Below are 14,050 nucleotides of genomic sequence, written 5' to 3' on the forward strand. Positions count from 1 at the left end.
CTCCCTGGCTTTGGGGGGGGGGGTTGTGGCCCCCCCACGATCATGTACACCCCCCCCCGTGGGGGGAAGGGAACCCTGGTTCATGGCGTGTGTTGTTCCCCCCCCCGTTAATCGGTCCTGGCCACACGCCTGGAAGTGGCCGTGTCCTCAATCCCGAGGGATTAGGGGTCTAATCCGGGGGGGGGTGTCACCGGGGGGGGGGGGGCCGGAGCAGCCCCCCCCCCCCGATTCTTTTGGGTGCATTTTTAGGGAGGGTTACGGTGCTGTGATGTCACTAATGAGGCGGGGGGGGGAGAGAGCTCTGCCGTATTGCCGGGGGGGGCACACACACACACGGGGGGGGGGGGGGCACACAGCCGGACACCCCCCACCCCCCACCCCACCCCCCCCGAGGGGACCCCCGCGTCCGGCTGGACAGCGCGGCCGGTTCAGCACCGCGGACAGCGCCGGGGGGGAGGGGCTGTGGGTCCGGGGGGTCCCGGGGGGGTCCCGGGGGGGTCCCGGCATCCCGGGGGGTCCTGGCAGCGCTGGGGTTAAACCGCCCCCCCCCCCGGGGTTGGTTCCCCCCCCGGTCGGGGCGGGGCTGGGCGTGGCCGGGGGGGCGGGGCGCTCCCGGGGGTCCCGCGCGGCGGAGGATGGCGGCGGGCGGCTGAGGGGGGGGGCTGCGGGCACCGGGAGCGCGGGGGGGGGGGACGGACCGGGACCCCCCCCACCGGCACCGGCAGCGGCGGAGCCATGGACGACTCGGGCGTGATCCGCCGGCGGCGGCTGCAGGTACCGGGGAGGGGGTCGGTACCGGGAGGGGTCGGTGCCGAGGCGGGGGAAATCGGTATCGGGGGCGGGGGGTGGTGTGGTTCGGTACCGAGGGGGGGTTCGGTACCGGGGGGGTGGAGGGTCGGTCCGGGGGGGGGGGCCTGTACAGGGCAGGGCGGGTACGGGAGGGGGGGAATGCAGCCCCGGTACCGGGAGGGTCGGCACCGGGGGGGGGGTGATGCGGGCCCGGTACCGGGGGGGCTGCAGGGCCGGGGGGGGGCCAGGACAGCCGGATCTGGGGGGGCTTCAGACATAGGGGGGCCCGGGGCGGGGGGGAGGGATGGAGCCGGCGCCTGGGCCCCCCCAGCAGCGGGGCAGGGCCCGAGCACCCCCCACGGCGTGGCTGCGGGGGGAGCGGTCTGGCCGGGGGGGGGTCGGGGGGGTCCGGGCCGCCCCCCACCCTCTGCCCCGTGTTGCAGAAGGAGCTGCCTCTGCCGCGGAAGAGCAGCAGGTGAGACCCCCCCTCCCGCGCCCCCCCCGCCCCATCGCCCCCCCATTCCCCCCCCCATTCCCCCCCACTGCACCCACCGCCCGGCCCCGCCCCCGGCCCAGGCCTCGCCCCCGGCCCCGCCCCCGCCCCGCTGCAGCCGCCGCCGCCGCGTCCCCCCCCCCCCCCCCCCGCCCCGCCGAGGCGCCGCCGCCCCGGAGCCCCCCGGCCCCCCCCGGGCTCTTGGACCCCCCCCCCCCCCCGATGCCGATCCTGGTGGGCAGCAGCATGTTCCGCCGCACCAAAAGGTAACGGGGGCCTCGGCCTTCCTCCCCCCATCCTCATCCTCCATCCTCATCCCCATCCTTCATCCTCAGCCTTCGTCCCTCTCCATCCCCACCCGCATTCCCCCTCCATCCTCAGCCTCAGCCTTCATCCCTCCCCACCCCCATCCCCCTCCTCATCCCTCCTTCATCCTCAGCCTTCATCCCTCCCCATCCCCATCCTCGTCCTCCTGCATCCTCATCCTCACCCTTCATCTCTTCTCCTCCACCCTCCTCCCTCCTTCATCCCTGTTCTCTGGCCCTCATCCTCCTTCCTCATCCTGCCCCACCATCCTCGGCCCCCCCCGGCCCCACGAGCCCCCCCATGGCCATTACCCCCCCCCCAACTCCCCCCCTCCCCATCACTGCATCCCCTGGGGGGCGGGGGGCCTGTGAGTGCCCCCCCCCCCCCCAGCATCTTTGGGTGTTGTGGGTGCGTTTGGGTGCAAGGACACGTATGGGGGGGGAACACTGTGTGTGAGGGGGGTCCCGGCCCCCCCCCCCACGGCCCCCCCTCCCCCAGCTGCCGCACGAGCAACCGGAAGAGCCTGATCCTGACCAGCACCTCCCCCACCCTCCCGCGGCCCCACTCGCCGCTGCCCGGACACATTGGTGAGACCCCCGCACCCCCGGTGCCCCACAACCCCCCCTGGTGTGTCCCCCTCCCTGGAACCCCTCGAATCCTCTCAAAACCCCCAAAGGGGCCCATAAAGACCCAGTGATCCATGGGCCCCCCCATATCGACCCCCCCCAAACCGCTGGGACCGCCCCCCCCGCCCAGGGACTCATTGTCCCCCTCAGGCCCCAAGAACCCCCCGGCAAACCTGTGACCCCCCCCCAGGGACCTTCCCCAGCCCCAATAACCCCTTGGGCCTCCCTGATACCTACAGGGACCCCCAAAGCACCTGCCCCCCCCCCCCCCAGCCCTTGGGGTCCCTCCTGGTCCCCCCTTTTCCCTTGGGGTGGGTTGCATCCGTTTGGCCCTATGCCCCCCCCCGCCCCCGCGATGTGGGTGGGTGGGGCCTGGCAGGGCGGGGCAGTGGTGATGTCACCCCCATGTCAGTGTCCCCCCCACACACCGTGTGTCCCCCCCCCCGCAGGCAGCAGCCCCCTGGACAGTCCCCGAAACTTCTCGCCCAGCAACCCGGCCCACTTCTCCTTCGCTTCCTCCCGGCGGTAAGGGGGCACGGGGGGGGCACGGGGGGGGCACGGGGGGCGCCCGGGCATCGGGGGGGGACCCAGGTATCCAGGGGGGGTGATGGGGATGGGGGAGGATCCAGGCGTCTGGGTCCCATCCCAGCTCTGGGGCAGGGTGGGGGGCACCCAGGTCCCCTGACACCCCCTGTCCCCCCCCCCAGGGCCGATGGGCGCCGCTGGTCGCTGGCCTCGCTGCCCTCCTCGGGCTATGGCACCAACACCCCCAGCTCCACCGTCTCGGTGAGTCGGGGGCCCCGGAGCCCCCCCCCAAAATGTGCAGGGAGGTCACTGGGGGTCTGCGGGGAGGGGTCCCCTGGCTGTGGGTTTGGTGGGGGTCCCACACTTGGGGGGTCCCCACACATGGGGAGGGGTCCGTGGGTGGCCGGGGGTCCCCGTGGGGTGCAGCGGGTGTCTTGAGGGGGGTCCACGGGGGTCAGCAGGTCCCCATGGGTGGCCATAGGTCTTCGTGGGGTGCTACGGAGGGGGGGGGTGTCCATAGGGGGGGTCTGTGGGGGTCGGAGGGGTGACGCGGGCGCGCAGTCCTCGTGCTCGTCGCAGGAGCGCCTGCACCAGCTGCCGGCGCAGCCCACGCCGGAGGAGCTGCGCTTCCTCTCCCGCCACTTCGGCAGCTCCGAGAGCCTGGCCGAGGAGGATGGGGGGGCCCGGGGGGGGCCGGCCCCACGGCCCCGCTCCCGCAGCCTCAGGTGGGGCTGGGGACCACAAGTGGTTGGGGAGGGACCAGGGATTTGGGGACCCTGTGGGGGAATCGGGGCACCAGGAGGCTGGGGGGGTGGGGGGACACTACTGGGGTCACCATGGGGTTGGGGGGAACCAGGGCTTTGGGGAGACCATGGGGGGCACCATGGGGTTGGGGACACCATAGGGGTGGGGTGACCCAGAGCATGGCGGGGGGGGGCATAGGGCACCGTGGGGTGTGGGACAGCAGGGTGACGGGGGACGCTGTGGCCACGGGACATTGGGGCGGTGGAATGGGGACACTGTGGGTCCCCGTGGGGACACCGTGGAGGGATGCTGGGGGTCCCGTGGGTGCCACTGGTGGGAATGCCAGGGGGTGGGGTTCTGGGGGTCCCGTGGGTGCCAGTGGTGAGGTTGCCGGGGGGGGGGGGGGGGGACACACATGCTGTGGGGTCCCGCGGGTGTCAGCGGTGCCTCCCCAGCCCTGGGCGCTCGCCCTCGTCCCATGACAACGAGATCGTGATGATGAACCACGTCTACAAGGAACGGTTCCCCAAGGTGGGGCTGGGGGGACGTGGGGCACTGGGGGAGGACATGGGGTCTTCGGGGCTTCGAGGGGGGAGTATGGGGTTTAGCGGGGAGGTTATGGAACAGCTCTGGGGGGGTCTTGGGCAGCTAAGGGGCACTGGGGGAGGATATGGGGTCTTGGGGGGGGTCCTGGCAGGGTTATGGGGGTCTTGGGGGGTTATGGGGGATCCAGGGGGCTCTGGGGTTCCTGGAGGGGGCGGTGGGACAGCTCTGGGGGCAGCTATGGAGCACTGGGGGAGGATATGGGGACCTGGGTGTCCCTGGGGGGGGCTGTGGGGGTGTTGGGAGCTGTGGGGAGCCCGTCCGCCTGGGTTCTGCAGGCAACAGCACAGATGGAGGAGCGGCTGGAAGAGTTTGTGCGGGGCTGCGGCCCCGGGGGGACGCCACTGGCTGATGGTGCCCTCAGCTTCATCCAGCACCAGCTGGTCGAGCTGGCGCGCGACTGCCTGGCCAAGGCCCGACACGGCCTCATCACTGCCGGCTACTTCTACGAGCTGCAGGAGAACATGGAGCGGCTGCTGCAGGACGTGAGCCATGGTGCCCAGTGGGACCCAACAGGACCCAACAGGACCCAATGGGACCCAACAGGATCCAAGGGCAACCTGTGGGACCCAACAGGACCCAATGGGACCCAACAGGACCCAACGGGACCCAATGGGACCCAACAGGATCCAAGGGCAACCTGTGGGACCCAACAGGACCCAATGGTGCCCAGTGGGACCCAACAGGACCCAACGGTGCCCAATGGGACCCAATGGGACCCAATGGTGCCCAGTGGGACCCAACAGGATCCAAGGGCAACCTGTGGGACCCAACGGGATCCAACGGTGCCCAGTGGGACCCAACAAGACCCAATAAGGCCCAACTGGGCCCCAACGCAGACCCATTTGGCACCCAACAGGGCCCAAAGAGGCTCAGTGACACCCAATGGCACCCAACGGTGACCCAGGGGGCCTGATGGGACCCAACAGAACCCAGCTGGTCCCAACTGGGCCCAACGAGGCTGAATGGCACCCTCAGCACCAAATGGGGACCCACCAGGGCCCTACAGGGCCCAATGGGAACCCTCAGCACCCAAGGGCACCCAGTGGGACCCAATAGGACCCCCCAGGGACCCAATGGGACCCCACTGGACCCAACGGGACCCAACAGAACCCAAGGGGATGCCCCAGACCCCATGAGACACCCCCCCAGGACCCCATGTGAGTCCCCAGGACCCCCTGATGACATCCCCCCCCCCATTCCCCCAGGCCTACGAGCGCTCTGAGTCGGAGGAGGTGGCCTTCATCACCCAGCTGGTGAAGAAGCTCCTCATCATCATCTCCCGCCCTGCGCGGCTGCTCGAGTGCCTGGTGAGTCCCCCCGGGCCGCCCCCCCATCCCGGGACCCTGTGACATCCCCCCCCCAGCATCCCCCCTCCCGTCCATCCCATTTTGCACCATCGCAACTGTCCAATCAGACGAAGCCCTTCCGGTCACCCTGACAACGCCCTGGCCAATCCCTGCGCGCAGCCAATGGGGAGGCAGGACTGCTGTTGCCATGGTGACAGCCGTGTTGCCGGGGCAGCGCCATGGTGATGGAGCATCCTGGGGACCACTGAGACAAAGGCGGGGGGGGGGGGAGACACGGGGGGGCACACACGTGTGCACTCGCCCATGACCGTCAGTGCATGTGGGCACATGCGTGCTCACCCATGTGCTCTGGCACACGCGTGTGCGTTGGTGCTGGCACAGCAGCACACGTGCACACATGCATTTGGGCTCAAACCCGCACATGCACACGTGTCCTGGTGCACACACACGTGTCCTGGTGCTCACACACGTGTCCTGGTGCTCTCACACACACCCCCTCATACACATGCAGAACTTGTGGGCACCAACACACACATGTGCACCAGCACATGCCCCTGCTGTCTGCTGCTGCATTGCACCATGCCGGTATGCGTCCCCATGTGCACACATGTGACGGGGGTGTGTGTGCCCGTGCACACACGTGTCGGTGCGTGTCGGTGCAGGAGTTCGACCCGGCCGAGTTCTACCAGCTGCTGGCGGCAGCGGAGGGCCAGGCCCGCGAGGGGCTGCTGAAGGCCGACATCCCCCGCTACATCATCGCGCAGCTGGGGCTGGCACGGGACCCCTTCCCTGGTACTCGCGTGTGCAAGCGGCCACGGGTCGGGCACGGGGTTTGCACATGCTCGTGGGGGATCACGTGAGGGGCATGTGTGTGTGGGGGGGGAGTGTGCACGCATGGGGTTTTGCACGGGAGGGCATGTGTGTGTGGGGCGTGCACGGGATCTGCGGGGCGTGCATAGGGGCGGGCAGGGCTGCACATGCGTGTGAGAGCATGCACGGGGAGTGCCTGCACACTGGGGGTGTGCAGGGGTATGGGAAAGTGCATAGGGGGTGGTGCGTGGGGTGTCGTACGCTGGGGGTGCACACGTGTGACACCCCGTGCCCCTGCAGATGTGGTGCATCTGGAGGAGCCCGACAGCGGCGGGAGCAACACGCCGGAGCCCGAGGAGGGGGCTGAGGTGGGCGCTGGGTTCCCCCTCCCGTGTCCCCCCCTCCCGTGTCCCCCTCCCGTATCACCCCGTGTCCCCCCGTGTCCCCCCAGGGCCGTAGCGCCATCCCCAGGACCAAGAAGCCGCCGGGCGAAGGCGACTTTGAGACCATCAAACTCATCAGCAACGGCGCCTACGGGTGAGTGGACCCGGACGTCGGGGTCCCTGGGGGGGGGTCCCAGATGTCGGGGTCCCTGCGGGGGGTGTGTGTGTGTGTGTGTGTGTGTGTGTGTCCTGGTCCCTGGGGTCCCCAGCACGGCGTGATGTGCGGCTGTGCCGGCAGGGCGGTGTACCTGGTGCGGCACACGGCCACGCGCCAGCGTTTTGCCATGAAGAAGATCAACAAGCAGAACCTGCTGCTGCGCAACCAGGTGGAGCAGGCGTTCGTGGAGCGCGACATCCTCACCTTTGCCGAGAACCCCTTCGTCGTCAGCATGTTCTGCTCCTTCCAGACCCGCCGCCACCTCTGCATGGTCATGGAGTACGTCGAAGGTGAGCGCCAGGCCAACAGGCGTCACGATATGGGGCTGGGAGTCGTGATATGGGGCTGAGAGTCACGATACAGGGCTGGGCATTGTGATACAGGGCTGGGCATTGTGATACGGGGCTGGGCATCATGATATGGGGCTGGGTGTTGTGATATGGGACCAGGCATCGCAATACAGGTGGGTGCCACAATACGGGGCTGGGTATCGTGATCGCGAGCTGGGCGTTGTGATACAGGACTTGGCATTGCGGTATGGGGCTGGGCGTCACAATACAGGGCTGCGTGTCGTGATATGGGGCCAGTTGTCACAATATGGAGCTGGGCTTTTTACTGCGGGGCCGGGCAGAGCCATGTGGGGCAGTTGGCGTCACGACGGGGCGTTTCTATGTCCCGACACGGCGCTTGATGTCTGGGTGGGTGATTGTGTCCCGCTGGGGCGTGACGGGTGATGCTGTGACACACACCGATGTGCCCCCCCCGTGCCCCCCAGGCGGGGACTGTGCGACACTGCTGAAGCACATCGGGGCGCTGCCCTTGGAGCTGGCCCGGCTCTACTTCGCCGAAACCGTCCTGGCCCTCGAGTATCTGCACAACTACGGCATCGTGCACCGCGACCTCAAACCCGACAAGTACGGGGGGGGCACTGGGGGGTGGGATGGAGCCGTGGGGGTGCTGGGGCGATGCCGGACGCCGTGCTCCCTGCAGCCTGCTGATCACCTCGCTGGGCCACGTGAAGCTGACGGACTTCGGGCTCTCCAAGATGGGGCTGATGAGCCTCACCACCAACCTCTACGAGGGCCACATGGAGAAGGACGCCCGCGAGTTCCGCGACAAGCAGGTGGGCGCAGGGGGGGACACACACACACACGGACGTGGGCGGGGGCGTTGGGACGTGGTGTGACACCCCCCCACACACACACACATGCACCCCCACATCCCCCCCAGGTGTGCGGCACCCCCGAGTACATCGCGCCCGAGGTGATCCTGCGGCAGGGCTACGGGAAGCCGGTGGACTGGTGGGCCATGGGCATCGTCCTCTACGAGTTCCTGGTGGGCTGCGTCCCCTTCTTCGGGGACACCCCCGAGGAGCTCTTCGGGCAGGTCATCTCGGGTACGGGGGGACGGGGGGACATGGGGGGGGACGGGGGGGGACAGGGGGGATATGGGGGGACAGGGGAGGCTGGGGGGGACACGGGGGGACACGGGGGACACAGGGACAGGCAGGTCACCCCTGGTACAGGGATGGGCACGGGGCCGTGGGGACGCGGTGGGGCTGGCAGTGTCACCCCGTGCTCACAGTCCCTCTGTCCCCCCCGTGTCCCCCCCCCCCCATCCCAGACGAGATTCTGTGGCCAGAGGGGGACGAGGCGCTGCCCCCCGACGCCCAGCACCTCATCTCCTGCCTCCTGCAGCCCGACCCCCTGCAGCGCCTCGGTGCCGGTGAGACCCCCCGCACCCCCACCCGCACCCCCCTGCCCCCCCCAGGCCGCTGCCCCCCTGACCCCGTCCCATCCGCGCAGGGGGGGCGCAGGAGGTGAAGGCCCACGGCTTCTTCGCGGCGCTCGACTGGACCGGGCTGCTGCGGCAAAAGGCCGAATTCGTGCCGCACCTCGAGTCCGAGGAGGACACCAGCTACTTCGACAGTGAGGGACACCCCCCCGCCCCGGGACCCCACTGGGACACCCCTGGGACACCCCCCCGGGAGACCCCTGGAACACACCTGGGACCCCCCCCAGGACCCTCCCTGGGACCACCCTGGGGCACCCCCAGAACACCCCTGGGACCCCCCAGCACCCCTGGGAACACCTTGGGACCCCTCCAGCACTGCAACCAGGGACCCCCCCCCCCGCCACCCCTCCCTTGGCGTCCCATGCACCCCCCCCCCCCCCCGGACCAAACAGGGACAACCCCCCAGGGGACTTCTAACCCCCCCCCCGCCATGGGACCCCCCCAGGAACCCCCATGTGCCCCCCCCCCCAGAGACCTCTCTGTGGGCCCCCTCACCCCTGGGGTCACCCTATGGGACCCCCCCCACCCCGTGTGTCCCCCTCACCCTCGCCCCCCCCAGCGCGCTCGGACCGGTACCCCCATGTCACCTCCTACGAGGACGAGGACACGACGGAGGACGAACCCGTGGAGATCCGGCAGTTCTCGTCCTGCTCCCCCCGCTTCAGCAAGGTGGGGGCTGGGGGCGACACATGGGGACGGGGGGACGGGGGGGGATGCAGGGACAGGGGGATGCACAGGACCTCGCATGGCCCCGTGCAGTGCAGGCTCCTCGTGCACAGCCCCGTGCAAACCCTCATGCAAACCCTCGTGTGATCACGCGTGTGCAACACCTGGTGCAAACCCTCGTGCGAGGTGGTGCGCGTGCGCAGGTGTACAGCAGCCTGGAGCAGCTCTCGCAGCAGCAGGAGCCGAAGACGGCCAAGGGGAGGCCGCGGGACGAGGGGAGACGCGACGGCTTCACCCGCGACCGCGGCTGGCGCACGGCGTCGCCCGAGCTGTGAGCACCCGCGTCCGGGGAGCGATGGGGTTCCGGGGGGGGCAGGGGGAATGCTGGGGTCCCTGGGGGGGGGGAAGACTGGGGGCCCCAGATGGGGGTCATGCCTGGGTCCCCAAGGTGGGGGGACAACCCCGCGGTCCCCTGGGGTCTGCCTGGGTCCCATGGAGGGGGGGGGATTTGCGGGGTGCAGTGGTCAGCCCCCCCCCCAAACCTCCCACCCCGCAGGAAGCGCCCGCCGGCAGCCGAGGGGGCCCCCCCCGAAGGCGAGGCCAGCCCCCCCCCAGGTGCCCGTCGACGCTTCTCAGCGCTGCTGGAGCCGGGGCGCCCCGGGCCCCCCCCCGAGGAGAAGCCACCCACCCGCAATGGGGCCCCCCCCCGCGATGGACAGACGGATGGACTCAGCGAGGAGCCAGGTCAGTCCCGGCCACCGGGGTCCCTGGGGGGGTCCCGGGTCCCTGGGGGGGTCCCGGCCACCCGGGTCCTCACCAGCTGGTGTGTGTCCCCCCCAGGGGAGCGAGTGCCGCGGGCTGCGGACCTGCCCCCCCCCCGGGCCGAGCTGGGGCTGCGGCGGCCGCGGCACCCAGGGGTGGCCCCCGAGGCGGGGGGCGACAAGCGCAGCCCCCGCGGCCCCGGGAAGGTCACCAAGTCAGCGTCAGCCACCGCCCTCTCCGTCATCATCCCCAGCGGTGGGTGTCACCCCCCGGGACCCCAATATCCCCTCCCTGGTCCCCATGGAGGGGGGTGGGTCCCCCGGGTGGGGTGGGGACCCCAAGGGTGGCTGGGGGGGGTGGCAGGGGTCCCCTGGACACCCGAGTCCCGGGGGTTTGGGGGGTCCCTGGTCACCTGGGGGGAGGGGTTGGGGGTTGGGAGGGGGTTCCCGTGGATGCCATGGGGTGGGGGGCTGGGGGCCTGCCCTGGACCCATGGAGGGGGGGGGGGGCAGTGGGGGCCCCGGCCGCCTGGGTCGGTGGTCTCGGTGCCAGCGGGGGGTGCAGGGGAGGCGCCCGGCTCCTCGCCCCTGGGCAGCCCCATGTCCCCGCGGTCGCTGTCCTCGGACCCGTCCTCGAGGGACTCATCCCCCGGCCGCGAGCTGGCCCCGGCGGTGGCTGCCCCCCGCTCCCCCATCGCCATCCCCCGGCCCGGCAAGAAGTTCGGCTTCACCCTGCGTGCCATCCGCGTCTACCTGGGGGACAGCGACGTCTACAGCGTCCACCACGTCGTTTGGGTCAGCGGGGGGGCACTGGGGGGACAGGGGGACATTGGGGGTCTGGGAGGGGACGTTGGGGGACCAGGGCACATTGGGGGACTGGGGGACATTTGGGGAAGGGGGACGCTGGGGGACAGGGGGACATTGGGGGTCTGGGAGGGGACGTTGGGGGACGGGGGGGGACGTTGGGGGTCTGGGGGTTGGGGGGACATTTTGGGTCTGGGAAAGGACGTTGGGGGACGGGGAGGACGTTGGGGGACGGGGGTGTCTGCAGCATCCGCTGTTGTCTGGGTGGGAGGGCAGCGGGGGACGCGGGGGGGGACGGACACGACGACGTCGGGGTGCCGTGGGTGACGGTGCGCTGTGGGTGCAGCACGTGGAGGAGGGGGGCCCAGCGCAGGAGGCGGGGCTTTGCGCCGGTGACCTCATCACCCACGTCAATGGGGAGCCCGTCCATGGGCTGGTGCACACTGAGGTCGTCGAGCTCATCCTCAAGGTCAGGGGTCATGGGGGGGTCGTGGGGGGGTCATGGGGGGTCATGAGGGGTCACATGGTCAAAAGGTCACGGGGTGAGAGGTTCTGGGGGGGGGGGTCACGGCAGGGCCATAGGGTAGCCAGGAGGTCACAGTGGGGTCATGGCGGGGTTGGGGGTCCCGGGGGGGTCCCTGGCCATGGCGGGTCCCGGTGGGAGGGAGTTGGGTGGCGGAGGGTGCAGGGTCGGGGTCCGTGTGCGCCGGGGCGTGTTGGGGCGTCGCAGCGACCTGCCGGTGCGTCAGAGCGGGACGAAGGTGCTGGTGACCACGACGCCGCTGGAGAACACGTCCATCCGCCTGGGCCCCGCGCGGCGCCGCAGCGCCCGGGCCAAGATGGCGCGGAGGAACCGCCGGGGCGGCGCCGGGGGCGGCCACGAGAGGTGGGCAGAGGGGGACCGGGGGGGGGTCGGGGGCGACCGGGGGGGGGTCGGGGGCAGGGGGCGGGGCCTGGCTCCGGGGGGCGGGGCAGAGGGCGGGGTTGTGGGCGGAGCCCGGCCGCGGCAGTGACAGTCCTCCCCGCCGGCAGGCGGCGCAGCGCGCTGTTCCGGCACCTGGCTCGACAGGCGTCCCTGCTGCACACGAGCCGCTCGCTGACGTCACTGAGCCGCTCGCTCTCCTCCTCCGACAGCCTGCCCGCCTCGCCCACCCACGCGCGCGCGCGGGACCCTGCCCTCCCGCCGCGCGCCGCCGAGACGGGTACGCGCCGCCATGGCAACGGGGCGAGGCCGGTGGGAGGGACCATGGAGAACAGGGCGGGGCGGGTGGGCGGGGCCATGGGAACGGGGCGGGGCCATGGAGAACAGGGCGGGGCGGGTGGGCGGGACCATGGGGACGGGGCGGGACCAGGACGGGGCCGGTGGGCGGGGTCAGGACGGGGCGGGTCTACGGGAGCCGCGAGGGACCGCGAAGGGTGAGACGGGGCGACGGTGGCCGTGAGGGACACGGGGGGGGGGGGGGGAGCGGAACGGGCCTACGGTGGCCGTGAGGGGCCCGGCCGGGCGGGTTCTCCGCAGCCCCGCCCCGAACCCGGTGGGCCCCGGTCCCGCAGCCGGCCCTGACCCGCGGCCTGCACAGGGGCCTCCCCGCCCAGCAGCTCGCCGGGCTCCAGCGCGCCGCCCTCGCCGGCGCCGGCCGGTCCCCACCTGCGGCCCAGCTCGCTGCAGGGCCTGTCCCCGAAGCTGCAGCGGCAGTACCGGGCGGCTCGCTGCAAGTCGGCCGGCAGCATCCCGCTCTCGCCGCTGGCCCACACGCCCTCGCCGCCCGCCGCTTCGCCCCCCGCCTTCCCGGCCAAGCTGCACCCCAAAGCCGCCGAGTCGCCCCGCCTGGCCCGCCGGGGCCCCCCCGAGAAGGCGGCGGCGGCGGCGCCCCGCAAGCACGGCCTGGAGGCCGCCCGCAAGGACTTCCCGGCCGAGCCGCCGCTGCAGAGCCTGGCCGAGTGGGACGGGGAGAGCCCGGCCGAGGGGCCGCCCCCCGCGCCCCCCGCCCGCCGCCTCGGCCGCCAGGAGCTGCCGCTGCTGCTGGGGGGTCCCCCCGGCGCCGAGGCCGCCCCCCCCGGGGGGGCGACGAGCCCGAGCGGGCGGCGCGGGGCCCCCCCAAGGCGCTCAGCCCGGTGCAGGAGCACGAGCAGGCCCGGCGGGGGGGCGGCCCGGGGGGGCCCCCGGTGCCCATCGTGGTGGTGGGGCCCGGCGCGGCCCCCGGGGACGGGGCGCTGGGGCCCCCCCGGAGCGCCGGGCCCCCCCCCCGGCCGCTGAGCTTCCCCCCTCCCGCGGCTGTAAATAGGGGGGGGACCCCCAGGCATGCGGGGCGCAGCCCCCCCCCCGCCCCCCCCCGGCACCTCCCCGTGTACACGAAGGGTTAATACTGTGACGCGCTCCCCCCCGGTGTGATGTCATCGACCCGGCAGCCCCCCCCCACCCCCAGTCTCCTGTTTGCCCCTGGTTCTGGTCCCGCTGATGTCACAGCGGTGATGTCACCGGCAGGGTGGTGGGGGCGAGGGCACAGCTGTGAAGCGACTCGGGGAGGGGGAACAGTGACATGGCGGTGGCCATTGGGGAGTGAGAGTGATGTCACGGCCTAGGTGTCAGTGGTGGTATGGAATTGACGATGTCACAGTTACGATGTCACTAATGGCGCAGGAGCGGTGATGTCACAGTTATGATGTAACGGGGTGCTGCTGTCACAGCTCTGATGTAGCCGAAGGTGTGGGAATGGTGATGTCACAGCTGTGGGGACAGCGGGGTGGTGGCAATGACTGGTGCCGGGCGATGATGTCACTGCTGTGAGGTTACCGAGCAGGGATGATGCATCCTAGCTACGCGGTGATGTCGCGCGACAGCAGCTGACATCACTGCAAGGGCCGGCCAAGCAGGTGACATCACCAACCCCCCGTGACATCATCACCACCCACCCCCACCCCCCCCCGTTCTCGCTATGCAAACGCCCCCCCCCCCCCGGACAGGGGGTGCCGGGGCCGGGGGGGGCCCTGGGGACCAATAAAGCCTGTACAGCACCGACCCTGGCCTGCGCCTCCGTGGGGACCCGGGGGGGGGTGGGGGTATGACACGTCATCGCGCCGCAGCCCCGGGGGGACCCCCCGCCCCCAACCCCCCAGCCCCACCTCTCGGCCCTGTCCGGGCGGTGGTTTGGGGGTCCCACAGCCCTGGGAACACTTCTCTCCCCCCCCCCCCCCGCCCCCGGAGCACGGGCAGGCGTGG

General features: G+C 71.6%; 1 protein-coding gene across 4 annotated transcripts; it reads left to right on the forward strand.

The window, feature by feature from the left end:
- The first annotated feature begins 601 nt into the window (after window positions 1-601).
- Window positions 602-13,843, forward strand: MAST1 (microtubule associated serine/threonine kinase 1). 4 transcript variants are annotated; one of them, XM_054807961.1, is made up of 27 exons: window positions 602-774; window positions 1,233-1,264; window positions 2,087-2,175; window positions 2,664-2,739; window positions 2,922-3,000; window positions 3,301-3,464; window positions 3,939-4,014; window positions 4,365-4,571; window positions 5,295-5,396; window positions 6,059-6,188; window positions 6,507-6,574; window positions 6,658-6,743; window positions 6,888-7,096; window positions 7,582-7,720; window positions 7,797-7,929; window positions 8,037-8,202; window positions 8,430-8,531; window positions 8,612-8,734; window positions 9,160-9,269; window positions 9,470-9,597; window positions 9,823-10,010; window positions 10,107-10,283; window positions 10,592-10,821; window positions 11,177-11,299; window positions 11,580-11,716; window positions 11,863-12,032; window positions 12,411-13,843. In XM_054807961.1, exons 1-27 carry the CDS (start codon window positions 736-738, stop codon window positions 13,085-13,087), a joined length of 3,960 nt encoding a protein of 1,319 aa, XP_054663936.1. In that variant the 5' UTR covers window positions 602-735; the 3' UTR covers window positions 13,088-13,843. The 4 variants fall into 4 exon arrangements, with proteins under 4 accessions (XP_054663936.1, XP_054663938.1, XP_054663937.1 ...); XM_054807963.1 differs by having other exon boundaries at window positions 3,319-3,464; XM_054807962.1 differs by having other exon boundaries at window positions 1,236-1,264.
- Window positions 13,844-14,050: the final 207 nt, after the last annotated feature.

Source organism: Grus americana, chromosome 33 (genome assembly GCF_028858705.1).
Source record: "Grus americana isolate bGruAme1 chromosome 33, bGruAme1.mat, whole genome shotgun sequence".
In the NCBI taxonomy this organism is placed as follows: domain Eukaryota; kingdom Metazoa; phylum Chordata; class Aves; order Gruiformes; family Gruidae; genus Grus; species Grus americana.